The sequence below is a fragment of the Mus caroli genome, unplaced genomic scaffold (genome assembly GCF_978045245.1).
Source record: "Mus caroli unplaced genomic scaffold, Mus_caroli_1 scaffold_8, whole genome shotgun sequence".
NCBI classification, from domain to species: domain Eukaryota; kingdom Metazoa; phylum Chordata; class Mammalia; order Rodentia; family Muridae; genus Mus; species Mus caroli.
The window spans coordinates 5,767,294-5,790,644 of record NW_028227263.1 but is presented as its reverse complement, the minus strand read 5'-3'; the positions used below and the strand labels follow the sequence as shown (position 1 = coordinate 5,790,644).

At 49.5% G+C, this 23,351-nt stretch overlaps 1 protein-coding gene across 3 annotated transcripts in view; it reads left to right on the top strand.

The window, feature by feature from the left end:
- The first annotated feature begins 1,025 nt into the window (after window positions 1-1,025).
- The window catches only part of Adgra1 (adhesion G protein-coupled receptor A1), a 42,824-nt gene continuing 20,498 nt past the window's right edge, over window positions 1,026-23,351 (top strand). The window contains exons 1-6 of one of the 3 annotated variants that reach the window (XM_021168788.2): window positions 1,026-1,405; window positions 2,082-2,276; window positions 7,044-7,632; window positions 12,463-12,590; window positions 14,542-14,665; window positions 18,646-18,791. In XM_021168788.2, the coding sequence (XP_021024447.1) occupies window positions 7,621-7,632; window positions 12,463-12,590; window positions 14,542-14,665; window positions 18,646-18,791 (410 nt within the window). In that variant the 5' untranslated portion in view covers window positions 1,026-1,405; window positions 2,082-2,276; window positions 7,044-7,620. The remainder of the gene's footprint in view (window positions 1,406-2,081; window positions 2,277-7,043; window positions 7,633-12,462; window positions 12,591-14,541; window positions 14,666-18,645; window positions 18,792-23,351) is intronic. The other 2 variants (XM_029479114.2, XM_085841189.1) reach the window with 2 other exon arrangements.

Here is a 23,351-nt window from a genome sequence, read left to right as displayed (position 1 = left end):
CTGAGAGTTCAGGACACATGGAGGTCTCCATCACTCATAGGGTGCTGAGCAGACAGAATTCCTCAGGGTCGAGTCCCTTATCTGAAGTTCAGGGCTCAGTGTTCCCACTGAGGACTGGGACAGGACAGTTGACCACACCCCACCCAGAGGTTACACACCACAGGATCTCTAAAACAAAAATTACAATGTCCCTGGGTCTAATTCTATCTTTATGATCCTTTAACTATCTCCCTCTGCCCCAGGAACTCTAGCTTCCAATCCTTTAAACTCCAGAGTAGCAAGAACCTAGGGGCCTCCTAGAGTAGACTCTAGCTTTACCAGCACCTGAAGAGCAAAGTTGCTAGGAGGGATGGAGGTGCTACAAGAAAAGGAGCCAGGTGGAGAGGGAAGGGAATGGTCCCCAAACAGGTGTCTCCCAATCACAACGCCATGCCAACATCTGCCAAGGGGATAAACTTTGAAAAATCTTGACCTGATCCATCTCTCCCCTCAGGCAACCAGTCTGGGCCAAGCCATCCCACAGCGCATGAGCTGGACTCATGCCTCTGTACACTTTCCTTCTCAACAGTCAGTCCTTTGACCCAGGCTTAGAGAAGGGTTCAACACTGGGGTTAGGGAAAACACTTTCTGCCCCGCCAGGCCCTGTCCACAGACAGGAGCAGCCCTGCTGACTCATGCTCACACCGTCTTCACCTCAGTTTCGGAAAATTTGGACTTGAACAGTATTTTAATACATGGATTGTGAAGATTCTTCCAAAATCAATTTCCGTTTTCACCTTCCTGTTCCTGCAGCCCTCGAGAGACAGGGATCTCTTTTTAAAATGAAATAACATCATCCTGTCCTCCTTTTGGGGAAAATGCTTTAATGTGAGTTGTCTGAATCGGTTGGAAGCAAGCAGCAAACCCTGGTCGGTTGTCTCTTTAAATCGACTCTGCAGTGTGACGGGCAGCCGGCCGCCGGGCTGGGAAGAACCATTCCCGCTCTGCCGCAGGGAGCCAGGGCACGGCGCTGCCGCGGTCCGCGCCTCCCCCAGTCCCCATGGTTACAGCTCCTGCTTCCCGGCCGGTCCTTCATTCCCCTGGCTGTTGCTGCAGAAATCCGGCGCGCAGGCGGCTGGCGTCCCCCAACCCAGAGCTGGAAACTGCCTGCAGAGAGCGCATTGGATGCCTGCTCTTCTCCGCTCTGACTCACTCCCTCCGGGTGCAGAGCTCCGTCCCCAGCGCAGTGCTCTGGCCACAGCCAGTCGCCAGGCTGCAGCCCTGCAATCTGTTGATAACTCCACTCATAAGCTCCAATCTCATGCCTTTCGTCATAGAAAGCTGTTCCCTAGCACGAGGGACATGCCACATCTCGCCTGTGAGAAGCGGGAGACCTGTGCCTCTTCGGCTGCCTTTACCAAAATAGGTGAGAAGTTGGGTGGCTTCCTCCTGGTGTCTGAGAAGGGAAGGGGAGGGGTAGGGCTTGTGCCCCAAGCTACTGGCCGGTCACAGTGTCCACTCATGAGGGCCATTTCTGGAGCAGAAACACTGTGAGAGATTCGGCCACTCTTGATGTTGGGAAGGTGGATTCTGAATAACTTTGGGTAAGTCTAGAGCTTGGAGCCCTAGCAAGACCACTTAGTTCCAGCCAAGCAAGAATGTCCATGCGGGAGACGCCAGCCCTCAAGATCTAGCTACATCAGGCAGCAGCAGCAGCTTCTGCCTGCCAGGTCTGCCTGGGCACTGAGAGATTTACTCAGGTTTATTTGACTCTCTTGATTTCAATTGATAATGCTGGTCTGGCTTGTGCAGCCCGAAATAACCAAGTTACGGTCTTATGTTGGGATGGTGAGCAGAGACTACTTAAGGGATGCTTTCCGGCTGCCAGGAGCCAGGTTTCCTCCCAAGTCCCAAAGCCCAGGTTGTTACCACCTCTCTGGGTGCCTCAGATGAAGCCTGAGCCAAGGACTCCAACAGGCTGGCCAGGTTCATAAGAGCCAGAAAAGGGCAAACTTGGGAAGGGACCGAGTGCCCCCTGAGTATACCTGGGTATTGACCAGTATCAGGCTCCCTTGCAGTCTGACCATGCATTGTCTTTGCAGGTGGGTCAGCCTGCAGATCCCCATTCATCTTGTCACAGTCACTCTGAGGTAGCCTTCCCAGGAGCTCGACCGTGACTGTGTGGGACTTGACCTTCCAGATGGCCATGGAGGCTAGAGGGGAGAAGGGTGCAACATAGTGGTCGGTGCCAGCAATCCCATCGGTGCGCTTGCCTCCCTAACTCTGCAGGGCTCATGGTGAGTACACAGCCCAAGGGACCTAAAGCTGTGACCAAAACCTTGCCGTTCGCATCATCTCTGTTAGGTGGAGGAGGCCTGGGCAGGAGAGTAAGTTATGGGGTGGTTAGGCACTTAGCAACTGTCCAGCCTGTGTCAGTCCTGGGGTGGGATAACTCTATGGGGGCAGGGGGGTCTGGCTACATTGAGTCTCTGGCTGCCTGCCAGAGTCTGTCTGCTCACTGGCTCACTTGGTGCTGTTCATACTAATTAGCTGAAGGCACGCGGCAATGTCGAAGCATTTAATCAACAGAGTGGCATCCATCCATGCCCTGGGAAACCTTGTCTAGTCCTAGACTAGGTTCCCTCCCACTCAAGGGGGCCTCAGTCAGGTCACCAAGCCCTTCCTACTGTCCCTGCTCCTCAGAAAGTCAGCCGGCTTTGGCAGCTAAGGCTACAACAGGACGGGGGAGGGTGTTTCTCTCACACTAGAAAAGGGTAAGGGCAGTGTGGTCAGCGGGTTGGAACAGTGTCCAAGATGTGGCGGGGCCTTTCCTGAAGGCTAAAGCTTGTATTGTGGTTGCGGCCTATTGGTCTCTAAGAAGGCTGACAGCTGAGTAAATAATGCATTGTGTATGCTCCTAAGGGACAGCTGACAGGGGCAGCTAGGGCTTGAGTGCGTGCTGGGAATGCCAATGACCACCAGGATAACGTGTCCATAGCCCAGACATGGGCATAGGTTCCTCAGTGCAGACCTGTGTGTCTGCCTAGTAAGGAACATTCTGTCTGAATCTCTGCTCACTTGCTTCTTGCTCCACTCAAAACGCCCAAGAAGAGAGATCCCTGTTACCCGAATTAACATCACTTTAGTCTCCCTGGCTGAAGCAAAGGTTATGTCCATGCTGTCTCCTGACCCCAGCAAGGTTCCCTGTTCTAGGTGCTGGCAGCTCTCAAAGGAGAGCACCCTGGGCTCAAGGGTCCCTTGATTTCTACTGTGTCTCCTATTGCCCCCAAGTGCCACACCCAATATGGCTGTCAGCCCTAGGTTGGAATGGTTTGTGGCCTTTGTCCTCAAATTCATGTTTGCAAAAATGGAAAGCTACCCTTGGCAGATGATAGGTAAACTGGCTGAAGCTTCAGGAGGCATGGGTGGCTGCAGTGACCACCCTATGTGACCCACCGGGCAGAATTTAGCTGCCTAGCTCAGCCCTGCCACCTACAAGCCCCTGGCCCCCTCCTACACTCAACTCCCAATGTAAGAAGTATCTACCCTTTGCTCCCTCTCGTCTCAATGTGCTAGACTCACAGCAGTTGCCAGCAGCCCTGCGGAGATTTCTGTTCCACACAAGGACCATGCCAGACTTTAGGAGCCCAAGGCTGCCCATTCAAGAGCTCACACTGTAAATGCCTCCCTGACAATTTGGCCTGGAGCCTGTGGACTTTCCGGGAGCTTATTACTATGGACTGATAGTTTGTAGATGAGAAGTATCTGAGAGACACAGAAACTAGGGGATGGACAACGTGAGGTGCTGTACCTTCTGTATGTCTACAGGCTGTGAGGCAGAGGCTGGACAAGTCACCTGGGACCCAGGGACAGAATGGTCAGTAGTTCTGAGACTGGTTGGCCTTAGCCGAGGCTCCATAGCTAGCTGTACCGTGTCTACTGGAACTTCTCCAACGCATGTCTCGCAGCTCACCACTTTCCTGCTCTAAGGCTTAAGATACAGCCAGTGGCCTTCTGAACCACATACCAGGGTGGAAAAGAGCACTGGGGTCAAGCTTCTTTACTTAGGCCATGCCATGCTCCTCTTCCTAGATGTTATCCTTGTCTGATCCTCCCCATGACTGTGTCCAACATGGGAAGCTGAGGGCACCTCTGTCCTTAGAGCATCTCTGACACAGCAAGTAACAAACTCAGGAGCCAACTAGCTTTGCTACACTAAGCACTGCTGTTTAATTCCAGCAGACACCCAGGCATGGATGACTTTGCTCTCTCTCACCTGTGATTCTCACAGTTTAGCACCAAGAAAGCCTGCTCTTGAAGGGAACAAAGTGACACCTGTGAATGACACTGAGAGTTGTTCAGCATCTGCCTTCTCTCTGCTGGTCCTTGAGAGCATCCACCTTGGTGGATAAACTAAGGCACTTGCCACGTTCTTGGCTCTCATTTTCTGGCAACTAGAGGGGAGGAACTAAATAGGATAGGCGGTTGTGACAGACATAGTCTGCTGTGGTGTGGGATGTGTGGTATAGAGGAGTGTGGTGCAGAACATGGGCTGTAAAGGAGGTGGGGTTGGGGTAGGGTGCAGAATGGTGTGACACAGAATATATGGTGTAGAATGGATGGTGTGTGTGCTGTGAAGTGTGTGGTATGGGCTGTGTGTTGTTGGTGTATGGTGTTGAAGAGTGTGGTGTGGGTATGTGGTGGAGATGTACAGTGTGGGTGTAGAATTGCAGTGTGGGTGTGTGGTGTAGGGTGCGGTGGAGTGGCACGTATGGCACTGGTATAGAATGGCATAATATAAAGTGTGTTATGGGACTGTGATACAGGCTAGTGTGGTGTGGGATGTGTTGTAGGGTGTGTGGTGTGGGGTTTGTGGTAACATGTGTAGAGTGGGTGTGGGATATAGAATGTGTGGTGTGTGCTATGGGGTGTGCTGTAGGGTGTGGTGTGTGGGGTGTGCTGTGAGGTGTGGGGTGTGTAGTAGGGTGTGTGTTATGTGGTATATATGTGTGTGGAGGATGTGTGATATGAGATGTTTGGTATAAAATGTACAGTATGGAGTAGAGTGGCATAGTATGAGGTTGTTGCATGGAATGATGCAGTATTAGATGTATGGTATGGAATGTGTAGAATAGGTGTGTGGTGTAGGATGTGTGCTGTAGAATGTGTAGCATGTGATATGTAGTAGGAATATATGCTGTGCTGTGAAGTATTTGAAGTTGAGCAATATGATATGAGATGTGTTATATAGAATGTGTGGTATGCGGGGTGGGATGTTAAGTTACCAGAGTCATAGAATGTGGTGTGGGATGCATGGTATGGAATGGTGTGACATGAGATATACGGTATGAGGTATGTGGGGTGGCATGTGTGGAACAGTGGATAATGTATGGTGTGGGGTGTGCAGGGTGGCATTCGTGGAATGGTGTATCATGTGTGTGGTGGGATATGACATAGTGGTGCAGTGCTGTAAACTGGGAGTGGTGGGTCATGCCTGTCATCTCAAAATCCAGGAGGCTGAGGCAAGAAAATTGACATGAGGCCAGCCTGGGCTATACAGCAAGACCTTGTCTCAAAACCAGAGTGCTGCAATATAGAGCGTTACTGTCCAAGACAGTGCTCATTGGGACAGTGCATAGAAGTATGTAGTAGATGCCAAGAAGTAAATGGCGAAGGATGATATGGTTGTATAATGGGTATGGTGGGGTTACACTGTGTGGGATGACACAGGCTAGAACACTGTGCTGTGGGACAGTGGGATATGGAATGGTACAGTGAGGACTGGCGTGCTGTGGGGTCATGCAATGTGGACGTGCGTGGTGTGGAATGACAGTGTGGTTTATGGTGATGTTCCTTGACATAGGATGGCCTGGGTAAGATGGCGTTGTGCAGTGGGGTAACTCTGGGAAGACACAGTGAGGGGACCCATGGGTAGGATTTGATGGTCAGTATACTGGGATGCAGGACAGGGTGGGGTGGGGTGGCATGCTGTGAGGTGGCACCGTGGGGAGCTATAATATTTGAGTCTAACTGATCAGGTGCTACTCCTGTGTGTTGGCTGCGACATCACTGTATATGTGTAATGTGCTTGCACTGGTCTGAGCATACTAACAGCAGTAGCAACCGTGAGAGCTTTCACAGAGAACTTAGTTGGCCCTCACTTGCTGTGGTCCAGGGCTTACCTCAGTGCCACTGGATGCTGGCTCGTCTGACAGGGACACAAAGCCTCACCTAGCCCTGCTTGGGTTAAGGATCATAATACATGACACATTTGCAACGCCCTTTGTGTCGGCTGTCTCCACATCTAAAAATGACAGGAGAGGCGACTAAAGACCCACAAAAGCCTAAAAGCCTGAGTTTAACACCACAGAACCCACAAAAAAAGTGATAGGAAAGAGATGATTCCACAAAGTTGTCCTCTGACCTCCACACATGAATGTACTACACACACACACACACACACACATACATACACACATATACACAGTACATACACACACATATACACAATACATACACACACATACATACACACACATACACGCCATGCTAAGAATTGATTAAATCAATAATTATATAATAAGATATGACACAATTATCAATGCCAAAGGTACTGGGAAGATGTATAAAGAGTAGACCTCACACCCTGGCTCTGCAACTCTGTGGGACTCAGACAAGCCCCCAAGGCACTAACTTCCTGCCCGCGGTGCGTGAGGGTCACAACCGCTGACAGTGGGGCACTTTCAGATGCACAGGAGCATCTGTGTGTGATCAGCTCTGAGATCATGGGTGAAGGGAGATCTGTAGCCCTAAGTTATGGAACGTATATGAGCCCAAATGTGGGAGGTTCATTTCAACCTAGCCGGGCCGTGGTACTCAGGAGCCAGCAAATGGCCTGGCCCTGCCTCCCCTTGCAGGCAGGTGAGAAAAATCATTATGTTTACAAGCAGATCAGAGCTTCTACTCTCAGGGTTTGTTGGAGTCTGTTGGGTTTTGTTTTTTGCTTTTGCTTTTTGTTTTATTTTGTTCGTTTTGTTTTTCTTTTCCTTTTTGTTCATCCCAAGGTCTAAATGGCTAGAAACGTCTCAGAGCTACAGTTCTGTCAGACAGAGCTTTTCTGATCTCAACAGTCCCCTGAACTATCCACACTAAGAAAGCAACTGCCAGCCTAGAAAGAAGCCTCTGTAATACTCTTCAAGATGTCTTTCTTCAAATCTCTCCATGATTTCATCATCCCATATATCCCCCTAAAAAGAAAATCACAGCACACTGTGTTCATGTGTCATCCCCTGGCATTGTGAGAGAGTGAGTGACTTACCTTCTGCTTGTCCCATGGAAGGCTGATCGATTGATAAGATCCAGTTATCACTGAAAAGACAGGCAAGGAGATGCATCAGGCTCTACTGAAACCAGTCTGGGTTGGCACAGAACCAACAAAGAAAAAAAAATCCAGACCCGAGCAGAGCAAGAAGAGTGAGCGAGATGCACACAGTGACTCACACTGGTGAACCCACCACTTGAGAAGCTGATGCAGCTACAGACTGAGACCCTGCCACAAAACAAACGGGAACGAAACCACAGATGGAGACGAGGAAGACTACCCAGGAAAACTGAGTCGAGAGAAGAACCAAGGCTGAGGAGATGACTCAGTGGGTAAGAAAACTCGCCGTGTCAAACACATGAGCCTGGGTTCATGCCTATCACTTATGTAAAACGAAACACATAATCGGGCATAACTACATGCTCCCATAACCCCAACAAAGACAGGAGGCTTGCTCCAGTTTCACTCAGAGACTGACTCAAAGGAAGAAGGCAGAAAGTGGTGAAGCAGGACACGTGACAGCCTCCTCTGGCTTTTGCACATGTTCAGAGGCATGTGCTTACGCACATACATGTATGCATACATCACACACACACACACATATACAATGCAACACACACTCTCACACAGACACACACACATACACCACAACACATACTTAAGTACAGGCACACACACAGAGAAAGCCACACACACATACACACAAATAATGAAAAAGGGAGGAAGGAAGGGAAGAAAGAAGAGAGGGAGGAAGGAAGAGAACGAATCAGAAGAGGCATCAGAAAGATCCAGTCACTCCCATATTCAAAGTTCCCAGGTCAGAGAGCCATATGTCTTCAGACCTGGCGTCCCAGGTTCAAGAGCCTCCTTTTCCACTTGTCACAGTTACCATGAGCTCTTGTATTACTTAGTTGAACCCTCTTCCTCCTCCCCTCCTTCCTTCTTGTCCTGTGTAATTCCTGACTTGTTTTATTGGTAGGACAAGCTCAAAGGATACATCAACTAAAATACAATGAAAATGTGAATGGAAGCCATGACTCAAAACAGGATACCTGTGACTATATGTTAGAGCAGGTGTTGTAGCCACTGTTCTGTTGCTATGTCGAGACACCAAGGCAATGCTTATAAAAGAGAACATTTAACTGGGGGCTTGCTTTCAGTTTCAGTTTCCATTATCATCATGGCAGGGAATGTGACAACAGGCAAGCTTGGCTAAGAGCTACATCCTGATCCTTGGGAGACACTGGGCTTGGCTTGAGATTTTGAAACCTTTGTCAAATCCCAGCCCATGACACACTTCCTCCAAGAAGGCCACCTCCTAATCCTTCTAATCCTTTCAAATATTCGTGCTAGTGACTACAGCATTCATGAGCCTGTGGGGCCCATTCTTATTCAAACCACCACAGTGGGGCTGTTCATGGGGCTGTTGGCTGAGCACCCAGCTTAAGGGAATAGAGAAATATCCAAAGTGGCTTCTGAAGCCATCAGCCCGTCCTACAGACAATGCAAGCAGTAAGTCACCTGGACCTACCTTGTTAGGGACAGCCTTTATCTCTCACTGAAATTCACCCTGCTTCTGAGAGTTCTCCAGGATGGTCCTTCCCCCACCTTACCTAAAGAATCTATAGGTACTTTTCCTACTTTGAGCTGATAGCATCACCTAACAACAGTTCTGGGGAGTAAGCAGGAAGTGTTATCCAGCAGTCAAAGAACAGAAAAGGGAAAGAACCCTGGAGGTTCCCAGGTTGTTCTTGGGTGTCGGTTTTCACTAGACCTGCATTCTGACAGTTCATTATTTTATGCTGTCATCAGAGAAGGGACAAGACTTCCAGGAAACAGGGTACTACCTCTTTCTCCCCCCCCCCCCCACTTGGTTATATTAAGATCTTTGACAGCGTGGTGGGTCTATCTGTATCACTCTAATGAGATGCTAATGAGCTCAGCCTCCTCTCGAGTGTCAACATGACCTCCACATCAGACTTTACTGATGTAGAGTTCCTGTGGAACGTGTGTGGTAACTGGATAGCCGGCAGCCAGGAGCATGCGGTTATCAGCATGTTAGCTGTAATTTGTGAGGGCAAGTGACAGCTGGCTGGACAACAGGCTTTGGTCATTTGAGAGCTCTTATATGGTGACCTGGAAGCCAGGCTCAGCTCACCATGACTGCTCTGAGAGTGTTCTGGCTCCACAGCTACAGAGGGAACTGTCCTCAAGCCAGGCAGCTTTTGCCTGACCCCATGTCAGATCACTGGAATCTTGCCCAAGGAACATTTGCACAGTAGACTCCTTGAGAGGAACTTGCCCATGTGTGAACTTTAAAATATGAAATGCATCTCCATTTTGCATTGCCTATTTTGAATTTTAAATGTCACCTCTAAAAATGCAGAAAGGCACTGCTGATCATTCTGATACAAATAAGCAGGAAGCCAAACCAAACCCCAAGCTCATTGGTCATTCTCTGGGTCATCCTGTTTCTGGTGTGTCGGAAGTCTGTCTTCATATAGGTGGTGCCAATCCCCCTCCAGGCCAGGTCTCCAAAGCTTACAGAGCCACCAAAGGGTCAGAGGCCTCCCCCTGTCAATGTCCAGCTGAGAATGAGCCCTTCAGCCCAAGACTGTGATCCTGTCTGGACAACATCCTAGAAAAAAAAAAAAATCACTGCATAGCAAGCTGGCTTTCTGAGCTTTCTGCCTGCTACATGAAGACAGTTCTGTTTTGTTATCTGGCCTCCTGCGAGGCTTTGCTATGTGAATCCAAGCCATAGATCAGGTTCTTATAAGGACTGGGAATGAGAATGTGGGCCAGTGCTCCCAACTCAGAACCAGGGGCACTGCAAGCACCTCTCTGTTTAGAGCTGAGCCCTCTGCCCTCTTTGGCTGCCTCAGATCCCTCCCATCACCGGAGTCTGATACCATCAGGCACACAAGCCCTGTGACAGCCTCACACCCCGTATACACAATAACAGTGCCATGAGGTGGGGAATGGAAGACTTGTAAGCCATAGATAGGCCTTCATTATAGAGTTTTGGTGCCAGGGAAGATACCTAACTGCAAGGCAAGCACTGTCCTTGGAAGCTCACTTGCACTTTTGTTCTCTCTCTCTCTCTCTCTCTCTCTCTCTCTCGCTCTCTCTCTCTCATAGTCTCTCTCCCTTCTCTCTTGGTCTCATAATCTCTTCTCTTCTCTTCTCTCTCTCTCTCTCTCTCTCTCTCTCTCTCTCTCTCTCTCTGTTTCTCTCTCTGTCTCTCCCCCGCCCCTCCCTCCCTCCCTCCCTCCCTCCCTCCCTCCCTCCCTCCCTCTCTTCCTCCCTCCCTAGCAACAATGGTAAAAAATGGGTCAAAATCCTAAGACTCCCATGAAAAAGCCCATGTGCATAGGAACCTGGAGCTGTCACTTGGGCCTAGTTGAACCCAGAGTTCTTAGAACCCCATGGGGCCCCGCACCTCCCAGTAGCACGAGCTCATCAGGTATGTGGCTATCCTGATCTCATCAGGAAGCTTTCTCCCTGTGACTCAGAAGTTGGCTTCTGTCTGACAGGAAGCAGCTGAGCCGAGACAAGCAGAATAATGGCCTTGGTGTTCAAGGGAGCCAGAGTGTCCTCTATCACCACCTAGTAAATTCCCTGCAGACAGACACCAAGGAAGGACATGTGGTTCCCCCATGCAGATCAAGTGTCCTGGAAGTGGCTGCTCTACACTGAGTCTGGGACCCTCCACTTAACACACTATAGAAAGCACCTGAGGCTTTGAAGTCAGGGGCGCTCAGGAGATCTTAACGGAGGCTCTTATTGCTTGGAGAGTGGGTCGTCTCTGGCTGTGTTCCTTAAAATACCCATGGGCAAATGTCCCAAGTATACCGTATAACTGAGCTGACCCTCCAGACAAGGTGCTGGATGTCCAGGAAGTAAGGCACGGTTGAAGACACATTCCTTGGGGAAACAGTACACTCACCCCCTTCAGAAACCCTCAATCCATTACAGGTGCCTGTCCTCAGGCACAGGCTCCTCCTGCAATTGTTGCCTGGCCAGCACTTCTGAGGGCTTCCAGGGTCAGAGATGTGATGGCGCTATAGGTCATTATCCCTTAGCTGTGCCATCCTGTAGCTATCGAGACTACAGATTCCCCTTCCCAGGACCTTGGGCCAAGTGTGGGAAGTTTCCTGGTTAGGCGGGTAGGATGTGGGGATCTCCAACCGAGAGAAGTATATTGTACCTGCTCTAGAGCTAGCTTTGCAATGTCTCATTAGGAAATCATGCCCTGGGATGGACACAGGCCATGTGGCATCTCACCTTTTGAGCCTCATGTCTTCCAGAGAGTTAGTTGTTCATGTGCTACCCATGCCCTCACCTACCCTCAGACCTCTTCCCTGCATCAGCTATGACCCAGAAGTGTGATGGGTATGGGGACAGTGTGGGCACAAGCCCTGGCTGCCCACTCACCAGGCATCTCTTCAAGGTCAACCAGAGACTTGAACCTCTTGCCCCAAACATAATAGCAAGGACACCCACCCCCAGGGCCCTAAGGATTTCCAACCCAGATATTCATTTCTCTGTGTTACCCTATCCCAGGAAAGCCATGCTTTCATTTGAACTGTGACCTCCAGCCCTTTACTTCAGTTCTGATACACAGTAGAGTGGATGAAGCCAGAAAGGGTCCTGAGGTTACCTATAACATCTCTTTCTCCATCTGCTTGGGTTAATGCCCCTAGGACATGCTGAAAACTGGTGGAGAATTCCCCTAGGGAGCCATTTTAAAAAATAATGTCAATGAGCGTGGGGTGCAGAAGTGGGTTGGGGAGGCTAAGTGTTCTGTAGCTTGTCTGAAGGCAGCAGGCACACAGGCAGTGGAAGCTGGTGCCTGCTTGCCCTCTATCTGTGACATGGATAGAGAGAAGGCTAGAGGCAGATATAAGCACTGTGGAAATGCTGCCTCTAGGAGATGCTCTCAGAGTCAGGAGCAGATGCTCTCAGCTGAGCAGCCCCTGAGAAAACACCAACCCCAGGTGGGCTCCTGGAATACTCCACTCTACACCCTTCCTGCATGAGTAGTCACTAAAGAGAGTCCTTCTCTGCTACCAGCCTGACCCCTCCTGAAATACCTGACAAGTCACATAAAGAGCCCTGGCCGTCCATATCAGTCACTCTACACTCCTCTTCCTTTCCAGGATTTGAAGACTGTCCTCTCCCTGCCCCAGTACCCAGGGGAGTTCCTGCATCCTGTGGTGTATGCCTGCACCGCCGTCATGCTCCTGTGCCTCCTTGCCTCTGTCATCACCTACATCTTGCATCAGAGGTAAGGAAGCCCACCCCACCCTATCCAGCATAGTGACCACAAGGGCATAGTACTGGAGAAAACCCAATCCTTCCATCCTGGGACTTAAGCCTTCTTTCTTTTCTCTCTCTCTCTCTCTCTTTCTTTCTCCCTTTCTTTCTTTCTTTCACTCACTCTCTCTTTCTTTCTTCTTTTCTTTCTTTCCTTCCTTCCTTCCTTCCTTCTTTCCTTCTTTCCTTCTTTCTTTCCTTCCTTCCTTCCTTCCTTTCTTTCTTTCTTTCTTTCTTTCTTTCTTTCTTTCTTTCTTTCTTTCTTTCTTTCTTTCTTTCTTTCTTTCTATCTTTCTTTCTTTCTATCTTTCTTTCTGTTTTATGGGTATGAGTATTTTGCCTCTATGTATGTATGTGTTCTGTGTATGTACCCAAGGAGGCCAGTAGAGGGTGCCTGATTCCCTAGAACTAGAGTTAAGGATAAATACAAGCTTCCATGCAGATGCTGAAAACCAATCCCCAGACCTCTGAAAAACACCCAGTGCTCTTAAAGGTGGAGCCATCTCTTAGCCCTCACTGGGACTTCTTAACATCAGCCTCTGTGTTCTTGTAAAATAAGTCTGTCCTGAAATGGAAGCATATTGGTTCCAGCATCCTGAGAGGTCATGGTCATGCTTGCAGGGTCCTTAAAGTCCCCTCTCTATTGTGACTTTTTAATCTAAGGACCTTCTAGACAGAGGTCTACTTCTGAGTTTGTTTCTGGGTGCCTTTGTCTGGGAACGAGATGTGTGTGACTTCTGTGTGCCTGAATCCATAGAAGCTGCACAAGGAGATAGGAGAAGGGGATTTCAGCCATAGCCACAGCCAACCCCATAATTAAAATTGTGAGTAATGCTTAGGCCTAGGCCATAGGCAGACACAAGTGGAGACTTGGTATGTCAAGGGCACTGTTGGGGGAGAGGATTGATCCAAAACTGTTCTTAGTCTACTTTGGCAGCTCTCACAAGTTACCGTAGAGAGTGGCTGATTGATAACAATGGCTAGAATAGAAATTGGTTCTTCACAGGTCTAGAAATTGGAATTCAAGGGCGAGGGTACTGAACAGGTTTGGTGTCTGATGAGAACTCATGTCTTGGTACACAGATGGCATTCTCTCTAAGTCCTCCAGTTGTATAGAGAAGGGAGCCCTTGGGGGCCTCGTTGATAAGGGCACTAAACCTATTCTCGAGACTCCATCCCAGCAACCATCTCCTAATACCATCGTGCTGGCAATCGAGTTTCAGCAGAGATTTCTTTAAAAGATTTATTTATTTTATGTATATGAGTACACCAGAAGAGGGCATCAGATCCCATTACAGATGGTTGTGAGCCACCATGTGGTGCCTGGGAATTGAACTCAGGACCTCTGGAAGAGCAGCCACTGAGTCATCTCCCCAAACCCCTTCAGCAGAGAATTTGAGAAGCACACCCAGACCGCAGAAGCTGTAGGATGAGACTTAGACAGGTACACAACCATGATGGAGTCAGAGTCATAGGCTGAACAAGGTCGGCCCTGCCCTGGCTAGCTAGGCAGACCTGAGACATGCTGGTGATATTATCATAACCAAAGTCAACCAGACATCTACTCAGAGAGAGAGAGAGAGAGAGAGAGAGAGAGAGAGAGAGAGAGAGAGAGAGAGAGAGAGAAGTGGTCCCAGGAATTATGGATATGACTTCCCCCTCTGAGACCCCAGACAAGCCTGTCTCTGTCAAATGGGCGTAGGGGGTAGAAACTGCAAAAGCCTTTCAAGCGTTGCTTCTGTGAAAAACCTGCTGAAGTGGACAAGGCTCAGTTCTCTACCTTTCTCATGGTCTGCTCCTTCGGATGGGTTCCTCCCAGTCCTGCTGAGGGCCTACTGTTCCCACTATGGACTTCAAGGGTGGTATTTCCAGGCTCTTCTCTGAACTGCTGGTTTTTAATGTGAAACCTCTGCTTCCCACAGTGCCATCCGGATAAGCCGGAAAGGCCGGCACGCACTCCTCAACTTCTGCTTCCATGCCGCTCTGACCTTCACCGTGTTTGCTGGTGGCATCAATCGCACCCAACACCCCATCCTGTGCCAGGCGGTGAGTGTTGCCTTCCTGATGCTATAGGGAAAAAAAAAAGTGTGCATGACAGTTTTCTTATCACAGCAGAAACGTAGGTTAATTTGCTTATAAAGTAATACCTTAGTGCTTGTTCAGCTGTTGCTCCCGAGGAGACTGAGGCTTCTATAGTGACTCTATATTCTAATCCCACTACATCTGAAGCAGCTGTTTGGCCCAACATTTAGCCATATGAAATAATTTTATTTTTCCCTAGAGTCTAAGGACTAGTGGGCCACATACCTAGACAGCTACTGTCCAGCAAATGTTGATCTTCACAAGAATGGGGACATGATACCTCTGCCAAAAAACAGCAAGGCAGGACCCAGGGGTGGGATGAGTGAGACCTTCCAGTGCTGACCTCACCCTGCCAGTAGACCCGCCAGCCATAGATACCACCAGCAGCAGCAGCAGAGGCTCTATCCCCACATGAACCAGGAAGAGCATCCCAGGCATCTCTGTTCTCTTAGGGAAGGGGGGCTTTGAAACACTCAGCATGGAAAAGAATAGCTCAAATCACAAGGCAGATCATCTTCACACGTGGCCTGGTTTGAGCATCTTAAACTGGGAAACAGACAGGATCTGTGGCCCGCGGCTAAGATGATGCCAGAGAGACTCCTTCCAAAGCCAAGCCCAGGACTGTCCTTTGGGGGTGTGGCTCTGGATCAAGGAAACAAGCCAACTGATTCTCCAGCAAGGAGACTTGTGTTTGTCCTGCTCCACACCTAAGCGCTAAGAGTGAGTACAGGCAGGGACCCAGAGCAGCTTACTAAAAAGCTTGGTGGTTTCTGTCATTTCATGGCCAACATCTTCCCTGTACCATGGACATATCTCTAACTGTTGCAAATTCAGCAAATAGCTATTGGCAGCTGCAGAAATGACTCCAGCCAACCTGAGGACCTCATGACCCACATTAATGACAATAACCACATTATCAGTTCCCCAGCCTCTCCTATGACGTGTCCCTCCTGCTTGGATAGCTAGCTGCAGGTGAAGCTTATCCTGAGGACCAATGGGTAATCAGCTATTCCCAGAACAGCCTGGCTCACAGGACACACCCTCCCACCTCCCTGGTTCCCATCCAGACCCACCCAGTTCATGTAGACTTAAACTGTCTCAGCTACTGTTACTTTGTTTCCCACACTGATGCCATTAGAAGCCCAGAGTGCTCTGGGAGCATGACACCCACACCTGAAAGACACAACCCATGCTCTGGTCCCCTGGGCACCATATATATGTGACTGTGTGATACATCAAACCCCAGGAAGACAGGCCCCTACCCTGGCCTGGGCTAGACTATCAGAAGAGGAAGTGCCACATGCCTGAATGGAAGAGAAGACAGTTTCCTCATTGCTGCCCCTGTTAAGCTGGAAACAGCCACAGCAAGGGCTAGGAAATCCCACTCTCTCCTGCTATAAAAGCTTGCCTAGAAGCCAAAAAGGCAATTGAGTGGGCCGTTATCTTTATGTCTTCACTCTGCCACCAAGTGCTGCGCAGCTGGGGCCTGCTGGCCACGCAGTCATTGGAATCATAAAATCCAGCACTGGCCCCAGGCTCAGGCCAACCCTATGAAGCCCCAGGGATCCAGGCACCCATGGCATTCCAGAATTCCACTGGGGCAGCACCTGGAAGAGAGATTTGGTAGGTGGGGACAAATGGACCTGGAAATACCCTCCGAGCTAAGATCTATAAGGGCTGTGCTCCGATGAGAAGTCCTTAGTAACAATGCTGGGACTCCAGATAAAGGACAGGTCCCGTGTGCTGGAGTATGGTGGACTGCAGAAAACAGACACTTCCTAGTCTCCGGTGGCTTTTCCTGAAATGGCCAACCCCTATTCATCCCTTGCTTTTTGACACACTGCCAGGTATCGGCAGTGTTAACGGTGTGGGACCAATGGAAACCCATCTGCCAGGTTATGCTGGGGGGAAGTTGTAGACAGCAGACTAAGGACCAAAAAGCCACACGTCCTGTTAGTTTTGTGGAGACCCGGAACTGCTGCTGCAAGGACAGGGGAGTCAAGGAGAGCTCAGGAGAAACAAGAGCTAAAGGAGACCCAGGTCCCACAAAGCAATCTCCACCACACTAGGACATTTTTAAATGCCTCTGTGCCTATGCACAGAAGTGAAGGTGTCTATTGCTTCCGAGGCCTCCCTGAGCCAGAAGCCAGGCTGGTTTTAATCAGCAGCCTGACGGGTCAGAAGCTAGCCCACCTCACTCATCACGACAGCTCCTCTGCCTCACCTGCTAAGAGGGAGACACCTGAGAGGAGCAGGCTAAAAATTAGATCACTGAAAGCTAGATGTGTCCCCCACTTGGATCAGCAACCAACTGGCTGAGTACAGAAGTCCCAGCCCCTCCCCACCCAAGCTCAGCATCATCAGAACAACCAGGAGAAGTGGTCCAGAGCTCTGGATGGCTGGTGAGAACAGACAGTTGTCATAGCAACAGAAAGATGACCGTGAGTCTCATTAAAGTACTAAGTGACATCATAAACAAAGCAGACGGCTGCTGTTAGTCCCACATAATGAATGTACGTCAGTGCTGGCCCTGGGTCCGGAAGCAAGGGAGGGTGTCCTGCCTGCTTCTTCCTCTCAATAGCACATGCTGTCTGGAAGCCAAGCGGCATCCCTTGACCTCCCTATGTGTTCTGCCTCAAGTTGGTGTTTAAGAGACAAAGCCTGCCTTTGTACACTTTCTGCTCCCTGATCATACAGCCTGGATGAGACTCAGCTTAAGGGAGGAAACAGCCAGGCCTCCCCTCCCTCTCTCCTCCCAGCTGTGCCCCCACCCACCTCAAGGCCCTGAACTAATGTCTCAAGGGCAAGTCAGGTGCCCTTCTGAGGATGAGTCTGACATTTCTGTCTGTCTATGACAGTGACAGCCATGCTGCAGACCTTCCTTCAAGCCGTGCCTACCTCCCCTTTTCTGCTTGCCTTTACATTGAACTCTTAGATGGCAGGCAGCTCTTGCCACCCAGGTCCAAGGCCTCCTACTCTCATCCAGGAGAGGTGAGCCCAGTGTGGCTGAAATGTCCATATGGCCTATCTCACCTGAGCATCAGCAAAGCCAAGAGAAAGCTGAACTCACAGGACATGCTGTGCTGTACCCACAAAGCCATCTGAAACCATAAACAGTTCTTCAATCTCTCCAACCCCCACCCCACCCCCAAATCCTCATCAATTATTATAGCATTTGCTCATAAGTAAAAATTGAACTCTGGATTCGATAAATCATTATAATCGTGCGATGTTAGCTTTATTCAGGAAATCTCTGTATTCCTTAAACATTTATGTCCTTTCCGATTATAGCAATATTTTACTTGCCATTTCAAAATGTCAGGTTAGTACCTCAAAGGTAGCCTTATTTTATGGAATCAGATGGAGATGAAGCAGTGCAGAATGCGTAATTAGCTAGCGTAAAAGTGCTGCCTGGGACTAGCTCCAGCGGCTGTTTCCATAGCAATGAGTCACTGTGACGTGCAAGGGTGGGTTATCAGAGCCTCATCCCTGAGGTGCCTTTCCTTAAATTCAGTGCCTTGGTGAATATATGAGGGGAGCCCTGCTGTGCAGCTGTGCCTGCCTTCCACTTGGCGGGGGGTCCAGAGTGGGACCAGGGTTCACAAATAGGTGTGTACATCAGAGCCCATACATAAAGATGACATAGACTTCCCACAGAGGGGGATCTAGTAGGCAACCCCACAAGCTTCTCACAGGTCCACATACACAGCAAATAGCTGGACAGTGTAAGAGTCTCAGCTGCCTCTGGCTCCTTCCCTACCTGTCCTCCTCCTGGTCTCACTGTTTTTATTGTTCCCTTAGAGCTTCCGAGTAGCTGTCAGGGATCTGTATACTCACAGCCCAGAAAGTTAGGACTGCACCCAAGGAGTCTGCTGTGCATGCTGGGGCAGGTGGCTGGGGCAGGTGGCTGGAGGAGGTGGCTGGCTGACATTCTCTCCTCTCAGGTGGGCATTGCTCTGCACTATTCCACGCTTTCTACCATGCTGTGGATCGGTGTGACTGCTAGGAACATCTACAAACAGGTGACCAAGAAGGCCCTGCCATGCCCTGGACCTGACCAGCCACCGTACCCTAAGCAGCCCTTGCTCAGGTATTTAGGACAATTCATGGGCCCCTCCACCACCTGAGCCCAAGAAACCCATGACACCCAGACATACCTTTCATGTGTCCTGTAAACCTTCTTCACCAGGCTCCAGGCTGGAGATGACCTGGTCTGTATAAGTGACCTGAGGGCTGCACAGAGCTAGGAGGTGGCACAGTGAGGGGGGCAGAGTCTGGGGGCAGGAATTGGGAGCCACTGTGCTGAATATGGGAACCAGGAGTAACATGGGTTAGTAGAGCAAAGTCCTGAGGTAAGTGGGTCCAGTCATGGGCGTAAGGCTAATACGGGGACTTATTATATGTAATAATATGTCATTGTATATAGCATATATAATATAGGTAGGCCTGGGAGACTTGAGAAGCAGGGCACTGCTCATGATATCTCTAGCTGGAGATTGGCTGGTCTGAGGACTTGTGTACCTATGCAACATGGGCAACACTGAGCTGCCCAGTTACTGACAGAAGGCCCTCCATGCCTCCTGGGGTGACCATACATGGGGACTGGGCATTCTTGGCTTTGGTTTACTTCTGGTCTCAGTGGCGCTAAGGCACCTGCTTGTAGCTAATAGAAAATCTTTGCACATTCTAGCATTAACTTCATAGTCACTGTGCACTGGCATGTTGGGACCCTATGGAGTAAGAAGGAGGCTTTGCTCAAGCTATGTCTACTACTCCCTTTCCTCGGAGAGAACTCTCAGTTAGACTTGGAACCGTGGAACCCCATGCTGGAAACAGCTCCTGAAAGCAAACACAACAGGATGTCTGCTCCCCTCTTTCCAGAGTCAGAGACAGAGCAAACACAAGACTAGCCCATCTAGGAGGTGCCAGGAGCCCTCTCGCTTCCCTTGGGAAACGGCTGTGCTACAAAGCAATTGAAAGTTACTTTAGATGAAAACACGCCTGTAACCATAGTAGACAGCAGTCACCAATACGAGCCCCAGCTCTCTGTTACTTGCTCAAGACCAAACCCCTAACACTGTAGTCGATTGAAACCAGACTCAAGATTAGCCTGCTTAGGAGGCCTTGGGCATAGGTGCCATCCTCCGTGAAGCAGGCTTTGCCTGTCCTGTAGGCCACTGAGGTTCCACAAGTGCCCTTCTTGGTCAATCAGGACCTGATGTGCTAGGATGGCTCATGGCACTAGGATCCCAGCATCCCTTGGTCATTGGCATGTCTGACCCCTCCTGTCTTCCCCAGCTCCTTTCCCCATGGCTAGCTTTGGGCTTGGTATACATACCTTCTTCTATACAATATGCACCTTCTATATACCTATGTAGGTACATGCCCATACACATGGGAATACTCAGGCGCAGGTACATAGCCCCTGTAGATACATGCTGTCCACATTCATATACATGCGTTTGCATGCCCTCGACAGGTTCACTCTTTGCAGGTTAATGTCATTTGAAGGTTCAGGGATTATAAGGGGTGTCGTCGGCTTCATTCCCCACTAAAGGCTTGCTTCCCTCTCCTGATTCCTGACCTGGCCTGGGGCTGGTAAGGGAATTGCTGTGCCTGACCCTTCTCAGAGAGACGAGAGGATAAGGAGAAGGAAGGGGAAACCTTTTTTTAAAAAGATTTATTTATTATTTATTATTATATACACTGTAGCTGTCTTCAGACACACCAGAAGAAGGCGTCAGATCTCATTACAGATGGTTGTGAGCCACCATGTGGTTGCTGAGATTTGAACTCAGGACCTTTGGAAGAGCTGTCAGTGCTCTTACCACTGAGCCATCTCTCCAGCCCCAAGGGGAAACCTTTTATCTCAGACCTCATGATGGCCCTCTGACACCTGATCTGGGTTGTTAACTTGACTGAATTGAGAGATTCCTGAGACCAGAAAGGTACTTCTAGGTCTGTCCATGAGGATCTTTCCAGAGATGACAAATACGTGATGCAGTGAAGGCAAAGGACAGGCCCACCTTGAATGAGGGCAGCAGCATACCAGGCTGGGGCCCGGATGGAATGCAGTGAGAAAGGGGGATAAGTAGCCAGCATGCACAAACTTCACACTTCCTGAGAGGGTACATCTACTCTGGCCACCATGGCCCATGGACACCAGACTCCATCTTCTTTAGACACACTCATGCCAGTGGCTCTCCAGGGAGCTTCCATGTTTTCAGCCCCAGACTGAGGCATCCCTGATCCATCCTGTTCTAAGGCCTCCCAGCTTCTTGAACTGAGCCTCTAGAGGATCCTCTGCTTCTCCACATGCAGATAGCCATGGTTGGATTACACAGTCTCAATCATGTAAGCCAATATAACAAACCTCCTTTTAGATAGTTTTCAAATACAACAATCTTAACTATAGACATACATACATTTATCCTATTGCTTCTGTTATTCTAGAGAACACTGACTAATTCACCATCCATCTCTGGCCGGGCAGCCTCCAACATACCCCCCTTGATCCAGCACATCACTCAGGTGTCCTTCCTGCCACACCACAATGGACATCCCTCTGGGTTTGCATCTTGCCCTGATCCCCTAAGGCATAAGTGCAAATGCACATCCGCTGAAATTAGTTCCATAATCCCAGAAACGTCACAGTCCCTGGAAAGAACCCTCGAGATGCCCACCAGGTACATGACCTGCTTCACTGCTCTCTGGACATAATACTTGAATACTGCTTCTCACCGCACCCTGAGCTACCACAGGCAGAAGAACTAAATCCCATGCGTGTGGCTGTGAACTCTGTTTCCTTTGTGCAAAGGCCATGTGGCCAGCCTAGCCTGCAGGTTTCCAGGAAGAGGTACTAAGAGAACTCCCAACATGAGCTTCCGGGGGAGCCCGGGACACACAGTAGGAGCTTTCCACATTTACATTGGGTATGTGGAAAAGCAACCTTCCCTTCCCTGAGGCGACACTGCAATCTCCATACCTAAATACACTCCCGGTTCAGCTCTGAGGAGACACACTCACCTCGGGGGAACTTTGAAGAAAAATAGAGCCACAGAAGATTCCCAGGACTTGGGCAGTGTGTCGTGAATAAGCCTGCAGCCCCCGGTGTTCTTGCTAGGTGCTACTTGGGCTGTGTCATTGGCTGCTAAAATGAGCTTAGACAGCTCTGACACCCGAGAGCCTCCACGTGTGAGTTAGGATTGTTTCAAGGAAAGAAAGGGATCCATGGAGGCCTAGCAGAGAGCAGCTGAGTGGGTCTCATTGCCAAGGTTAAAACCAAGTATTTGCTCCTCAACCATGATGGAGGATGGTGGTTTCCATGACAACAACAACAACAAAAAAAGAAATCTAGACTTTCAGCGGGGATTCTGTGACTTTTAAATAGTGACTCACCTGGTCTTGTCTCCCCTTACTCTCAAGATGTACATTTGTGCACGTGCATACACATGCATGCACACACGCGCGCGCGCATGCACACACACACACATTAACACAGAGAGAAGATTAAGGGGCCTCCTGAGCAACAAATGAGCAGCCAAGCCCTCAGAGAGCGACCTCTGGGTATGTGGAGAAGCAGCAACTGAGGTCTCTTCCTCAATAGTAGCATGTCTTGAAGAAGGCATGCCCAGCACTGCTGCCCACAGGATCCTGCCTGGGGCCACACAAGAGGATGCTCAGACAGGAGCTTATGTCCCAGAGGCAAGTCATTAGAGGCCAAAACCCCATGAAGGCACAGGTCAAACACTCACACACATGCTCATAGTTCTGGGCCAAAGATGAAGAGCACTGGCCTTGGGAAGTCTGTCCAGTCATTTCAGTTCATCCTGCAGTATGAATGACGTGACCTGCAGAGCAGGGAGCATTCCAAGTCTACCACGCAGCCTCCTTTCCATGTATGGAAATCTTCGATTTCCCCAGGGTCCCCTATAGTTCACAACACAGAAGTCTTGGACCTCCTTGTTTACATTTTTCCTTAAGTTCTTTTTTTCATTTTAAATATTAATATAGCCAGCTGTGGTGGCTCATGCCTATACTACCAGCCCTCAGGAGGCTAGAGCAGGGATTGCCACATGTTCCGAACCAGCAGAGAGGACAGAGTGCGACCTTGTCTCAAAAATAAAAACAAAAACGTTACTATAAATTGAGATTTTTCTTTGGGGGTTTTTTGTTGTTGTTGTTGTTGTTTTTGTTTTGTTTTGTTTTGTTTTTCGAGACAGGGTTTCTCTGTATAGCCCTGGCTGTCCTAGAGCTCACTTTGTAGACCAGGCTGGCCTCGAGCTCAGAAATCCGCCTGCCTCTGCCTCCTGAGTGCTGGGATTAAAGGCGTGCACCACCACACCCGGCTGAGATTTTTCTTTATTTTCATTGCTAATCACCCAGTGCTTGCCTATAGAAATACAGCAGGTTCTGTGTGTGGATCTTGAGTTCCAAAGGTTTCTGGTTAATTTCTGCGAGCTGTGTGCATGTAATGGTTATGGCACTGTTGCCTGGGGACAGAGTTGCTTCTGAATGCCTGTCTTTCCTTCTGTCTGGCTAACTGCTCTGGCCCAACATCCGAGTCAGTCTTGGCCTTGTTTCTTTTCTTAGTGCCAAGTAAGAAGCAGCCTTTGGTGTACCCTCCTCCCCTCTCTCTGGTTTGTCATCT